The sequence below is a fragment of the Ornithorhynchus anatinus genome, chromosome 4, assembly GCF_004115215.2.
Source record: "Ornithorhynchus anatinus isolate Pmale09 chromosome 4, mOrnAna1.pri.v4, whole genome shotgun sequence".
In the NCBI taxonomy this organism is placed as follows: domain Eukaryota; kingdom Metazoa; phylum Chordata; class Mammalia; order Monotremata; family Ornithorhynchidae; genus Ornithorhynchus; species Ornithorhynchus anatinus.
In genome coordinates this window covers 126,615,606-126,629,427 of record NC_041731.1, presented here as the reverse complement: position 1 = coordinate 126,629,427, position 13,822 = coordinate 126,615,606, and the positions used below count along the sequence as shown (strand labels likewise).

At 52.2% G+C, this 13,822-nt stretch overlaps 1 protein-coding gene across 1 annotated transcript; it reads right to left on the bottom strand.

The window, feature by feature from the left end:
* Nucleotides 1-319: 319 nt before the first annotated feature.
* MSX1 (msh homeobox 1) lies at nt 320-4,214 on the bottom strand. The gene is made up of 2 exons (XM_001507546.4): nt 3,677-4,214; nt 320-933 (listed from the first exon to the last, which is right to left on the bottom strand). Exons 1-2 carry the CDS (start codon nt 4,140-4,142, stop codon nt 485-487), a joined length of 915 nt encoding a protein of 304 aa, XP_001507596.1. The 5' UTR covers nt 4,143-4,214; the 3' UTR covers nt 320-484.
* Nucleotides 4,215-13,822: the final 9,608 nt, after the last annotated feature.

Genomic DNA, 13,822 nt, shown 5'->3' with positions numbered 1-13,822 from the left:
CGTTCAAAGGGATCAAAAGAAGTTCGCGTGGATGTTTCCTGCCACTTGTTAGGACGAGGGGGGAGGGGGAGGGAGAGGGAGGAAAGGAGTGGGAGGGAAGGGAAAGGGAGGGAAAGGGAGGGAGGGGAAGGGAAGGAAAAGGAAGGGAAGGAGAGGAAAGGGAAAGGAAGAGAAGGGAAAGAAAGGAAGAGAAGGAAAAGGAAGGGAAGGGGAGAAAAGGGAAAGGAACAAGTCACTTCACGTCTCTTGGCCTCAACGACCACATCTGGAAAGGAAGGGAAGGGAAAGAAGGGAATGAAAGGAAAAAAGGAAGGGAAGGAAAGGAAAAGGAAAAGGAAAGTTCAAGGAAGGGAAAGAAAAGGAAGGGAGCCGAGGTGGCCAGCCTGAGCAGGCTCGAAGGCTCCGGCTTTTGCGCCACGCGATGCGTCCTAGGTTAAGGGGGACCGGACCGGACCGGACCGGGCCTTCCTCCGGGCCCTCCGCCTTATGTCAGATGGTACATGCTGTATCCCACGTGCGCCGTGTACAGTCCCACGGGAGCCACGGGCAAGGCGGCGCGCTGGAAAGGCCCGGAGGCCCCGTAGAGGGAGGCTCCCGCGGCCGCCGCCGCCGCCACCGCGGCCGGTGCCCCCAGGGGGAAGGAGATGCCGAAAGCGGCCGGGGGCAGCATGGGCTTGGCTGCCATCTTCAGCTTCTCCAGCTCGGCCTCCTGCAGTCTCTTGGCCTTGGCGCGCCGGTTCTGGAACCAGATCTTCACCTGGGTCTCGGTGAGGCTGAGCGAGCTGGAGAACTCTGCGCGCTCGGCGATGGACAGGTACTGCTTCTGCCGGAATTTGCGCTCCAGGGCCAGCAGCTGGGCCGTGGTGAAGGGCGTCCGGGGCTTCCTGTTGGTCTTGTGTTTGCGCAGGGTGCAGGCCGGGGGGCTCAGACGCCCTGGGGACAGCCGGTTGGGAAGGGGAGGAAGGGGAGGGACAGAGGAAAAAAGGCCGGTCCTGTCAGCCGCAACGCAGGGCACTGGAAACCACTGCCCCAAATCTCCACTTGGCCGCATCCCTCTCTCCTCTCCTTGGCATCCATCTCCTGGGCCACCTTCTCCACCCGGGGGACCAAGGCATCTTGGCTTTCCTCTGCATCTTCATCTCCCTCCCCACCCACCCCCCGGGGAGGGGACTCCCATAAACCGCCCCCACACCGCCCCATCCTCGGCCTAGCAACTTGGCAGACGGAGGGGGGGGGGGGGTGGTCTTACTCCCCTGATCCCGAGCTGGGTGGGTTGGTTTGTTTGCTTTTTCTACGAGCCTGGATCATCAACACACGACAGAGGAGAGGAGATGATGTTAGTTTAAGGAGAGGGCGGGGGAAATCATAAAAAAAAACCCGTTGTAAGTGATAGTCTAATAAAAGGGAGCTTAACTCAAAACATAAAACGGGCAAAGCTCTCCAGACACACTAGCCGAGCCGTTCATCAGACCCCTGGGAAACAGATTCAACATGTAATTAATTAAGAGGTCTGAATTAACAACCGGACAGTCTGGTTTGTGGCTGGTCATACCTTGACCGGCTTCCTTGGTCAGTGGGGCGGGTCTCGCAAAGGTATCCCAGAATCAGGCATCCCATTTGAATTCTGTGACCCGACTCTCCAAAAAGGAAATATTTTTCATCTGGTTTTCGGCTAGTCTATCTTGAGTAGCTGTCTAATTGTTTGTCGTCCCGTTTACTGACACTCTCCCCTCGCCAAAAAATATGGGGGGGAGGGGACGGAGGACTAGGAGAAGCCCTCTCGCTTCAAGCCTTTGATAAAAAGTTTTCCGAAACTCTAATTCGAAACGCCAACACGAGCACCTCGACAGATTGTAATTGTTTTCGATGAAAGCGCCGCACTTTGGTTCGTCTCCCTTAGTCATTAAACAGAGGGAGGTGCGGAGGTCCTTTAATTTCAAATAATCGAGTCCCCCAATAAAGTCATTTCTCAAGTTCATGCCATTTAATTCAGACTTGTATTATCCGGTTCAAGGAAAAAAAAACGGAGAGAAAAACCTGGGAATCTACCGGGCTTGGAAACCTCTCCACACTTTTTTTTTTCCAGGTGAGAAATTCGGGGAAAATACACGCACTATTCAAAAAGTCTCCGAAGTGGTAACCCCCAACCCCCTACCCCTAATTAAAACCAGAGTCGGGGAATTTTTGCAGGACCCCCTCGAATCGCGATTCGTTCGGATCCTCAGCGTCTTCATGGAGTGAATCCCTCCAGTAGACTGAAAGCTGGCGTTAGATCGGCCGCCCAAAACATCACCTCCTATCTACTTAGTAGCCGGAGTCCTGAAGGTCTGGAGACCTTATTGAGGACCTGCGGGGCAACTTGAACGAAATCCCTTAAACGGCAGTAGAAGTCGGTGAAGGGGGAAGACGAAATCCCCGGCGGCCGGACCCGCAGGACCTCAGAAAAAGTGCAACTCCGACCGACCCTGCGGGAGAACCGAATCGCCCTGGATCTGCCGTGTGACCTTGGACAAGTCACTTCACGTCTCTTGGCCTCAACGACCACATCTGGAAAATGGGGGATTAAGACCGTGAGCCCCATGCTGGGACAGGGACTGTGTCCCACCCGATTTGTTTGTACCTATCCCAGCGTTTAGAACAGTGCCTGACACGTAGTAAGCCCCGAACAAGTACCCTAATTATTATTTATTATTACGATTGTTGTTGTTATTCCTCCCGCGGGGTGGGGCCGACGACCCTCGCAAGGACGGGGCCGTAGAGGCCGAGGCGGAGTTGGTATGGGGAAGGGGAAATGGTGATGGGTCGGAAACGAGTGTCACAGGAACGATTAAAATGGGAAACGCCCTTCCTTCCCTGGGAGGCCCGGGCACCTGGGTCTTCGCGGCGCCTTTCCCGTAGCCCTTAAGGGCCTTCCCGAACATGCCTGCCTTGTCCGTCTGCCTGTCTGTCCGATGCACGCCCCCGGCCTCACTACTGATTCATTCAATCGTTTTTACTGAACACTTACTGTGTGCAGAGCACTGTACTAAGCGCGGGGAAAGTACTGTGGAAGTAGCGTGGCTTAGTGGCAAGAGGACGGGCTTGGGAGTCAGAGGACGTGGGCTCTAATCTCGGCTCTTCCACTCGCCTGCTGGGTGACCTCGGGCAAGCCACTTTACTTCTCCGTCCCCTCATCTGGAAAATGGGGATTCAGACTGTGAGCCCCATGTGGGACAACCTGACGGTGGTATTAATAATAATAACGATTGTGGTATTTGTTAAGCGCTATGTACCAACCACCGGACTAAGCGCCGGGGTGGATACAAACAAATCGGACTGGACACAGTCCCTGTCCCACGTGGGGCTCAGCGTCTCCATCCCCATTCCACACCTGAAGTCACCGAGGCCCAGAGAAGTGAGGGGATTTGCCCAAAGCCCAACAGCGGACAAGCGGTGGAGTCAGTGTTAGAACCCATGGCCTTCTGACTCCCCGGCTCGGGCTCTAGTCACTACGCCGTGCGCTTAGACTAGTGCTTGGCACGTAGTAGGCGCTTAAGAAACAGCCACGATTATTATTGTGATTTTTACAGTAGAGTGATAAGGAGAGACCGACCCTGCCCACAACGATTTCACAGGGTAGAGGACAGCCCACCCCCGACCCTCTCCCTCGCCCCGGAGGGAAAAGTTTCCTACTCACTGGTGGGGGGCGGCGAGAATCTGGAGGTTTGCATCCACGGGCCGCACTCCGACTTTTCGGGGCTCTCGGGTTTGACCAGCGCATCGTCCGGCAGTTTTATGAGTCCTCCCACGGAAAAATGGGTGTTGAGAGGCAGCGGGGCGGCCGGACCGTCCGAAGCCCCCGGCCCCGTTAACGATCCGACCCTGGGGCTGAGGGTCTGCCCCGACGGCCCGGTGGCCAGCGGGGGTCCGTCGAGGCCGGACGGGCCCTCCCGGACTCCGCCGGGCTTCCTGGGGTCAGCGGCCATCAGGGCCTCCACGCTGAAAGGGAGCAGGGAAGGGGACACCTTGGGCTTGTCGCCCTCCTCCTCGCCCCCCATGGCCACCGCCGCCTGGACGGCTCCGGGCTTGCTGAAGGCGGACACGGGCGACTCTTCGAGCTTCACCCCGATCTGCAAAGAAGTCATAGCAACAGCCGGGGCCATGCAGGGCCGGGGCCCGCCTCCAGCCGCAGGACCGGCCCGGCCCCTCTCATGGGGCTCTTGGAGGCGAGGGAGGGGCCTCCGGGCGTCCAGATGGGGCACTCGGGAGGGCGTCTCTCTCGTCCCTCGTCCCCGGTCGGGCCGGCCGGGTCTGGGGGGCTGGGGGCGGTGTCCCTCTTGGGTCTCCGTCCGTCCCTCCCGGCCGCTCTGTCGCACTGGGCCGTTTGGGCGCAGTCCAGTCCCGGCTGCCCGGAGGACTTGTTAAGAAGGGGAGGGCGAGCTTAAGAAGGGGAGGGCGAGCTCGGGCTCCGCCAATGAGGGGAGGGAGGGGAGGGACGGGAGCGTCCCATTGGGCCCACCGCTCGGGAAACTCCCCTCCCGGCAGACTTCTCCTCTTGCCGGCTGGACCGGGGCGCGGCCGGCCGCGGGGGAGGGGAGCGGAGAGGAGCGGGGGCGGCCGCGGTCAGTGGGAAACTTTCCTCGGGACTCATTTCATTCTCTCTCTCCCCCTCTTTCTCGCTCTCTCTCCCTCTTCTCGCTTTCTCTCTCTAGTCCTCTCCTTTCTCTCCCTCTTTCTCCCTCTTTTCTTCTCCCTCTTCTCTCTTTCTCTCTCTAGTCCTCTCCTTTCTCTCCCTCTCTCTTTCCCTCTTTCTCTCTCTTCTCTCCCTCTTCTCCCTTTCTCTCTAGTCCTCTCCTTTCTCTCCCTCTCTCTTTCCCTCTCTCTCTCTCTTCTCTCCCTCTTCTCTCTATCTCTAGTCCTCTCCTTTCTCTCCCTCTCTTTCCCTCTTTCTCTCCCTCTCTGTCCCTCTTTCTCTCTCTCTTTTCTCTCCCTCTTCTCTCTTTCTCTCTCTTGTCCTCTCCTCTCTCCCTCTCTCCTTTTCCTTTCTCTCCCTCTCTTTCTCTCTCCCTCCCTCCTCTCTCTCCCTCTTTTTCTCTCTTTTCTCTCCCTAATCTCTATTTCCTTCCCTCTTCTTTCTCTCCCTCCTCTCTCCCCCCTCTCTTTTCTCCCCCTCTTCTGTTTCCCTCCTTCTCCTTTCTCTTCCTCTCTCCCTCTTTTTCTCCCTCTATTTCCCTCTTTCTCCCTTTTTCTCCCTCTCTCTTTCCTTTCTCTCCCTCTTTCTCCCCCTCCCTTCTCTCTCCCTCTCCTTTTCCTCCCTCTCTTCCCTCCCTACCCCTCTCTCCCTCTTTCTCCTCTTTCTCTCCCTCGCTCTCTCCCCCTCTCCCCCTTCTCTCTTTCTCTATCTCTCCCCCTTCCCTCAATGACTTCTATTCAGGTCACTTATGTCCCTTTGAGGTTTTGTTGTCGTTTGTTTATTTTTTTTAAAAAATTCGGATAGAAAGTCGTTTCTTCACTCACGCGTCGTTTTATTCTTTTTCATTCTGCCTTTTAACTTGGAATGATTTCGGGATAGAAATGTGTATGGATGCTTTAAAAATAGATTTTTCCAATGTTTGCAGCTAAACACCACCCTAAAAGGAACACCGTGCTGTTGTTTGTTTTGTTTCAATGTCATTGTTTTTCACGTGCAGCTTTATTCTCGGGAGTTGGGATGGCAGCGAATACAAAGTTTGGGGTGGGGGGCGGTTCTCGGAGGCGATCCTCATTTTTGACTTTTAGGTCCATTGATATAACTAACATTGAACAACAACAACAACTAAAAAAAGCCAAACTCACGGAACTGTCCTTAAAGTGACCTCAAATTGCGAATCCGAAACAATAGCGCGGGCCCTATCGTAGACTGCTTGCATTCAAAGGGTTCACCTTGGGCAGTGGGTGTGGGGGTGCGAAGAAGAAGAAGGAAATAAATATTTCATGACGGAATTTGTCGCGATAGGCACTTGGTAATTCTTTTTAATTTTGTTAATTTAGGACATTTTCATTCATGGTAAAAAAAAATCAAAACCTCTGCAATATTGAGGGCGAAGAAAGACTGGATGTTTGCTGTTTATTCTGTCCATTTTTATGATCTCTTATCCTGACGGTCAGGGCGGATATGCATTAAAACGGAGCGGCTCTCTAAAATAATGTGATTGGCCACTCGCTGAGAAAAGTTTATTGATAGCTGCAGGGCTCTAATCTCCTAGAAACACAAGAGGTTCTTGCAGTCATTTAAGGGTAATTATCTAACCGGGGAGGGGCAGAGAATACCCTCTCCTTTTAACTGGACCTAATAAAGCCTGTAGATTATGCGCATATAGATTAAGACAATGAATTGGAATAGCATTCATTCATTCATTCAATCGTATTTATTGAGCGCTTAGTGTGAGCAGAACACTGGACTAAGCGCTCGGAAGGTACAATTCTGCAATCAAGAGAGACAATCCCTGCCCACAACGGGCTTAAAATCTAGAAGGGGGGGAGGCAGACATCAAAACGAGGAAACGGGCATCAACAGCATCAATACAAATAAATAGAATTAGAGATAGAGATAATAGTAGAAACTCTATTAGCGGAAAAGCGACGGGGTCTGCTCTAGAAGCACAATACCTGGTTCACAGTGCCCGTGGGAGTATATACCCGTCCCTTGTACAAATAGGCTCCTATCAGTCAATCAATCAATCAATCAATCAGTCGTAGTCCTTGAGCGCTTATTGCCCGCAGAAGCACTGTCTTAAGCGCCTCTTTGGATCGAAGGGCGTCGTTTATTAAAAGTCCTTGGCGCGACTGTGGGTCAGAAACGTAGTATATCCTCCAGCAGGACTTTCACGGGCAGGCAAATCCGAAACAGATCGATGAAAAGGGAATAAAATGATCGTTTTGCGGGTGTCTGGGGGGAGCTTTACCACGCTCCCCACCCCAAAACTCTCTCCCTCCTCTCTCACACACACAATCTCACACACACACAAACACATGCCCAAGAGAGAGCGTTTTCCTGCTTCTTTACACTGGACTGAATGGTGAAAAGAATTCGGAAGCCACCCAGGGCCGACCCCGCGTTCTCCTCTTGGCGGCCGGTCCCTATCGGCCTCGGCTCCGGGGCTGGGCCGGTCGGAGGAGCTGAGCGTCGTCCCGGAGAAGAGGCCGCATTGCTAATTGCGAGGATAAACAATCTGTCACGATTAGTCAGTGCCTCTAATAGGCAGACGAGTGATGTTTTTAGGCGCCAGCAGCGGCCTGATCAAAGGCTTCAACTGGAGAGGGGCTATTGAAGACGTTAACCCGCCTCGAGGGAGCAGACCGAGTTAGCCCTCGAGACCCCGACCCATTCAGCCTGACACCACGAGTTTGCTCTGTCCAGCTCACAGGGTATTTTCCCAACCCCCTTCCACCCTTCTTTCCCCCCTCCCTTCCTTTTTTAAGGGGAGGCCGGAGTGGGAGAGTTGGTTTCCTCTACTTAAGGGATCTCCAGCGCTTAGTACAGTGCCTGGCACAGAGTAAATCTTTCACAAATGCCATTATTATTATTATTATTATCTCGAGACAGGAACAGATCAAGTACGGAATCGATATTCTATTCGATCCCCCCCCCCCCTTTGAGCCACTGCTATACCTCCTCCAAATGCGAAGCCCCTCCAGCCGCAACCCCTGCGAAAAGAAAGAAAAAAAGGAGGTCGGGAGAAATGTGTTTGTTTGAATCGCTGATTGTATGTTATATCCCTACAGGAACAGATCAAGTATTCAATCATTCGATCGTATTTACTGAGCGCTTACTGGGTGCAGAACAGTGTACTAAGCGCTTGGAAAGTGCAGTACAGCAATAAAAGAGACAATCCCTGCCCGCAAAGGGCTTGCAGTCTGGAAAGGGGGAGACATTCATTCATTCAATCGTATTTATTGAGCGCTCACTGTGTGCAAAGCACTGTACTAAGCGCTTGGAAAGTGCAATTCGGCAACAGAGAGAGACAATCCCTACCCAACAACGGGCACACAGACAAGGAGGGGGGAAACGGACAACAAAATAAAACAAAATTAGTAAAGAGGCAACAATAGCATCAATGTAAATAAATAGAATTATAGACATAGAAGTATTTATATGGAATCGATACCCTAATAGACTTCCTCCCCCTTCTCCCCAAATTGATCGGCTGCGATACCTCCTCCAAATGTCAAGCCCCCCACAACGCGGCCCCCAAGAAAAGACAAAAAGGAGCTCCGGACAAATGTGTTTGTTTGAATCGCTGATTGCAACAGCCCCTTAGGCTTTCGATAGCACTCTGCCTGACGGAACGGCGGAGCGATGTGCGCTAGACAGAGAAAAATAATCTTTTGGGGATGTTGACGGGGTTTCAGTGAGATGAGTTTCTATCACCTACGGGGAGCCAGTCCCGGTCCCGCGGAGGAGCAAGGAGGGCTTCGGGGGGGTGGTGGTGACAGCATGAGATGATTAAACCTTATTTATTTCTCCGTAATGAACCTCGCTGTTTACATTTTTCTCATACTTGGTGGTGTTCTCATCCTGGCATCGTCGAGACCGGCTTGATTGTAAATTCTGATTTTGGCAAGCGCCTTGGCCGGCCAACGGGATTGGGGGATTCTGTGTCTTTGAACGGTCTCCTCTTCCCTCCCCAGATTTCCAAGCACATAACATTCGCTCCGGGAATCTCTCTATCCTAGGATCACTTGTTGTCCTTTCCTTTCCGAGCACGGATAGCGGCTGGCCTGCGCCCTTCTCTTTAGGTACCTAAACGCTGCGGAGTTTTACGGTCTCTTGGTCTCTCTCTCCGCTTAATCTCTCTCTTCCCTCTGCGCTCTCTCGCCTTAAGTCTCTGTCTCTTACTGCCTACGATTCTCTCTCCTCTCCCTATCTGCCCCTCGGTTTATTTCTTTTTTCTCCTCCTCTTCCCTCTGTCTCCCTACCCCCCCGCCCCCTTTTTAATCTCTGCCTTCATTCATTCATTCAATCGTATTTACTGAGAGCTTACTGTGTGCAGAGCATTGTACTAAGCGCTTGGAAAGTACCATTCGGCAATAAATAGAGACAATCTCTACCCAACAACGCCTCGTCCTTCTCACCCCCCGCCCCCCGCGTCTTTTCTCTCCCAGCAGATATCCCCTTCAAATCTCTCCCCCCCTCCCCATTCTCTCAAATCCCTGAACCGCGAGGTAGAAAATTCGTGAAGTGTGGAGTGAGAGAGAGCCAGAGTCGGTAGTTTTCTTAGAATTGGTTTCAGTCCGACAGTTTTTGTGTTTCTTTTTTTCTTTTTTTGGAGGGGAGGGGTTTGGTGTGCTTTTTTTATTGGAAATGTGGAGCTCAGTAGGGAACTGGCGCTAGATAACAATATTGGGCAATTAGCGTCTTAAGCAGCCCCGTTTAATATAATGAATGTGCTATGAAAACCGATTACCCGTAGCATTTTATTTCGGTGCGAATGCAACAAATGATGCTGGGTTGAAGTGGGTGAGGAGGGGGCGAGAGGAGGGAAAGGTGAGGTGGGGGAAATCCTAAAGCGACCCAGGGCAGAATTTGCCCTTTGCTCCCGGCTCCTCTGCAAAACCGAAGTGGAAGGAAAGACGTTTCCCCGACAGCACTTTGGATTTGGACATCTGGATGTCCGGAGGCAGATTTGCCCGTTGTGGGCAGAGATCGTCTCTCTTCCTGGCTGTACTGCACTTTCCAAGCGCTTAGTACAGTGGTCGGCACCCAGTAAACGCTCAATAATTCAGATTAAATGAATGATTGAATTTGGAAATCATGTTTCAGTGGGTGTGTGTTGCGCTGTGTGAGCCCGTTGATGGGTAGGGGTTGTCTCTATCTGTTGTCGAATTGTACTTCCCAAGCGCTTAGTACAGTGCCCCGCACTCAGTAAACGCTCAATAAATCCGATTGAATGAATGATTGAATTCGGAAATCATGTTTCAGTGGGTGTGAGTGCTTGTGTGTTGCGCCGTGTGAGCCCGTTGTTGGGTAGGGATTGTCTCTATCTGTTGCCGAATTGTACTTCCCAAGCGCTTAGTACAGTGCCCCGCACTCAGTAAACGCTCAATAAATCCGATTGAATGAATGATTGAATTTGGAAATCATGTTTCAGTGGGTGTGAGTGCTTGGGTGTTGCGCTGTGCGAGCCCGTTGTTGGGTAGGGATCGTCTCTATCTGTTGCCGAATTGTACTTCCCAAGCGCTTAGTTCAGTGTTCTGCACACAGTTAGCCCTCAATAAATACGATTGAATGAATGAATGTGTGTCGGGGTGGACGCAGTTTAAGATCCGGAGAGGAAAACGAGGGTCGCAGAGGATTCCTGGACCCTGACGAGAGGAGCAAACCGTTGGCTAGAGTGAGAGTGCGCTCCCCGAGCGCAAAGATTCCCAGAGCTCACCTCCTCCAGAAGGCCTTCCCAGACTGAGCCCCCCTTTTCCTCTGCTCCTTCCCCTCTCCCCATCGCCCCCACTCCCTCCCTCTGCTCTACCCCCTCCCCGCCCCACAGAACTTGTGTATATATATGCATATTTATTCTTCTCTTTATTTTATAAACGATGCGTATATCTCTCTAATTCTATTTATTGATATTGATGCTATCGAAGCCTGTATACTTGTTCTGCTTTCTGCCGCCCCCGATCTAGACTGTGATCCCGTTGTTGGGCAGGGATGGTCTCAATCTGGTGCCGAACTGTACTTGCCAAGCGCTTAGTACAGTGCTCAGCGCACAGTAAGCGCTCAATAAATACGCTCGAATGAATGACAGATTCCCAAAGATTCCCGCGGGGGAATGTCCCGCGCGGCCGGGATTCCCGAGGCGGACACCAACCCAGCCCCCCTAAGGGGTCTTCGGCGCTTTCTGTAAGCTGTAGGTCAAAAAACCTCCCCCCTCCCCCTTGACCCTAACCCTCACCCTCTGCTCCTCGGGGACACTTTGGCGAGGCGCCACCGCAGAAATAGACCCAAATGTCCAATTCGACCGGTCCTTCCCCTCTCCCTCCTCCCCTAGGCCCCCCCCTCCACCCCTGACTTTTTAAAAGGGGGAGGGGGCGCCGAGCTGGGCGGTGCAGGAGGGAGAAGAGGGGCTGCACCCCCCTTTTTTTCCAGGGGCCCCAAATTAATTCGATCGCGACATTCTGATGCACTTGGAAAAGATGAAAGCGAAGGCTGGCCGTCTCCTCCTAGATCTCTATAATTATAGATAATATATCCTATTTCAAAGCAATTAGCCCAATCAGGCGTAACGAGCCACTTTGCTGCCAACGAGGAACAATGCCTTACGGTTATTTAAGCTTCAAGATGTCAAGCAGACTCGGGGATTGGGGCCGGGGCCTGAGAGGAGCTACTCGGATGCCTGTCCCAACCTCCCCGGGGGCTCAGTTAAGCTCCCGTCGGGGAAAACTGGCTTCACGACTTCTCTGTCGGCGACAGTCGGGAGGAAAATCCCCTAGCCCCCCCTAAAATAGATGCTCTGCCCCTTCCTGGGGCTCTGGGATGTTCCCCCTCTGAGCAACGCACCTGGGATGACGATAATAATAATCATAATAATGGTATTTGTTAAGCGTTTACTACGTGCCAAGCACTGTTCTGAGCACTGGGGGACATACAAGGTGACCAGGTTGTCCCCTGGGGGGCTCACAGGCTTCCACTTAGTAAGCACTTAACAAATACCCTTATTATTATTATTCATCCCCATTTTCCAGATGAGGTAACAGGCACAGAGAAGTGAAGTGACTTGCCCAGAGTCACCCAGCTGACAAATGACAGAGGCTGGATTAGAACCCACGACCTCTGGCTCCCAAGACCAGGATCTTTCCACTAAACCACGCTGTTTCTCCAGTCCTTCTGCGGCTCTCACTAGCGCCCTTCCCTTCATCGGGGTAGCTTTTCCTTAATAATTACAGTACTTGTTAAGTGCTTATTATGTGTCAAGCACTGTTCTAAGCATTAGGGTAATAATAATAATAATAATTATGGTATTTGTTAAGCACTATGTGCCAAGCACTGTTCTAAGCACTGGGGTAATAATAATTAATAATTACGGTATTTGTTAAGCGCTTACTATGTGCTAAGCACTGTTCTAAGTGCTGGGGTAGATGCCGGGTAATCAGGTTGCCCCACATGGGGTTCACAGTCTTAATCCCCATTTTACAGATGAGGTAACTGAGGCCCAGAGAAGTGAAGTGGCTTACCCAAGGTCACACAGCAGACAAGTGGTGGAGCCAGGATTGGTATCCATGTCCTCAGACTCTCAAGCCCATGTTCTTTCCACTAAACCACTCTGCTTTTAAACACTAGTTAGTCAGGTTGGACACAGCCCCTGTCCCACATAGGACTCACACTCTTAATCCCCATATTCCAGATGAGGAAACTGAGGCCCAGAGAAGTGAAGTAACTTGCCCTAGGTCAAATACCAGACATGTGGCAGAGGCAGGATTAGAACCCATGACCTTCTGACTCCCAGGCTTGTGCTCTAGCCGCTAAGCCACGCTGCTTCTCAGTCCCCTCCTTTCGTACACCGTTCCTCCTCCCCAACCCCAATCCCACTGCTTTCCCAAACCTCCAAGGGGAATTGCTGATGGAGACGTTTTCCCCAGAGTGGAAAGAGCGTCGGGCGAAGCCGTTTCCCAAATCCTGCCCACAGGCTCCAAGCTCATCGGAGTTGATCCCAGCCCCTCCCCACCCCCAAAACTCTCTTTCAGCCCAGAATCCCCCTCCCTCAACCCCATTTTGTCCGGGGCTGGACGTGCTCAGCCCCTCTTGGGGAGAGAGGGTAATAATAATAATCCTGATGGGATTTGTTAAGCGCTTACTATGTACCAAACACTGTTTTAAGTGCTGGGTAGCTACATGGTACTCAGGTTGTCCCACGTGGGGGTCCCAGTCTTAATCCCCATTTTACAGATGAGGGAACTGAGGCACAGAGAAGCTAAGTGGTTTATCCAAGGTCCCCCAGCAGACTAGTGGCGGAGGCAGAATTAGAACACAGGTTTTCTGATTCCCAAGCCCGCGCTCTATCCACTAAGCCACTCTTAGGTAGGTGAGCTCCTGTGCAAGTTCAGTCGAGGGCAGCCGTCTCTGGGACAGGTCACCTTTTTGAAAACATCAATGCGTCTCCCCGGTGAGCCGGCAGACATCGAGACTCCAGGAGAGCTCCTAGCCTGGCAGCCCTCCACCCATCTTCTCCTTGCCCGCCTCGCACTCCCACCTCGGCCCCTGGCACCGCCTGGCTCCATCTGAGATTTGGGGGATCCGGTCCCGGGCCCCTCTCCGGAGTCAGCAGAAATGCAGGGCAAGAAATAATAATAATCATTGTGGTATTTGCTGTGTGACCTTGGACAAGTCACTTCTCTGGGCCTCGGTGACCTCATCTGTAAAATGGGGATTGAAACAGTGAGCCCCACGTGGGACAGGGACCGTGCCCAACCTGATTTGCTTTGTATCCATCCCAAGGCTTAGTACAGTGCCTGTCACAAAGTAAGCACTTAACAAATATCATTATTATAATAATTATTATTATTATTATTAAGCACTTATTATGTGCCAGGCACTGTACTAAGCACTGAGGTGGATACCAGCAAATCCGGTTGGACACAGTTCATGTCCCACATGGGACTCCACAGGAATGACGAGGAATGGGAAGTCTTTGATCCTGTTCTGGTTTGGGCATGTGTGTGTGTGTGTGTGTGTGTGTGTCTGGATGTGCAGGCATGAGTGTGCCTTGAATAATGTTGGTATTTGTTAAGCGCTTACTATGTGCAGAGCACTGTTCTAAGCGCTGGGCTAGATACAGGGTAATTAGGTTGTCCCACGTGAGGCTCACAGTCT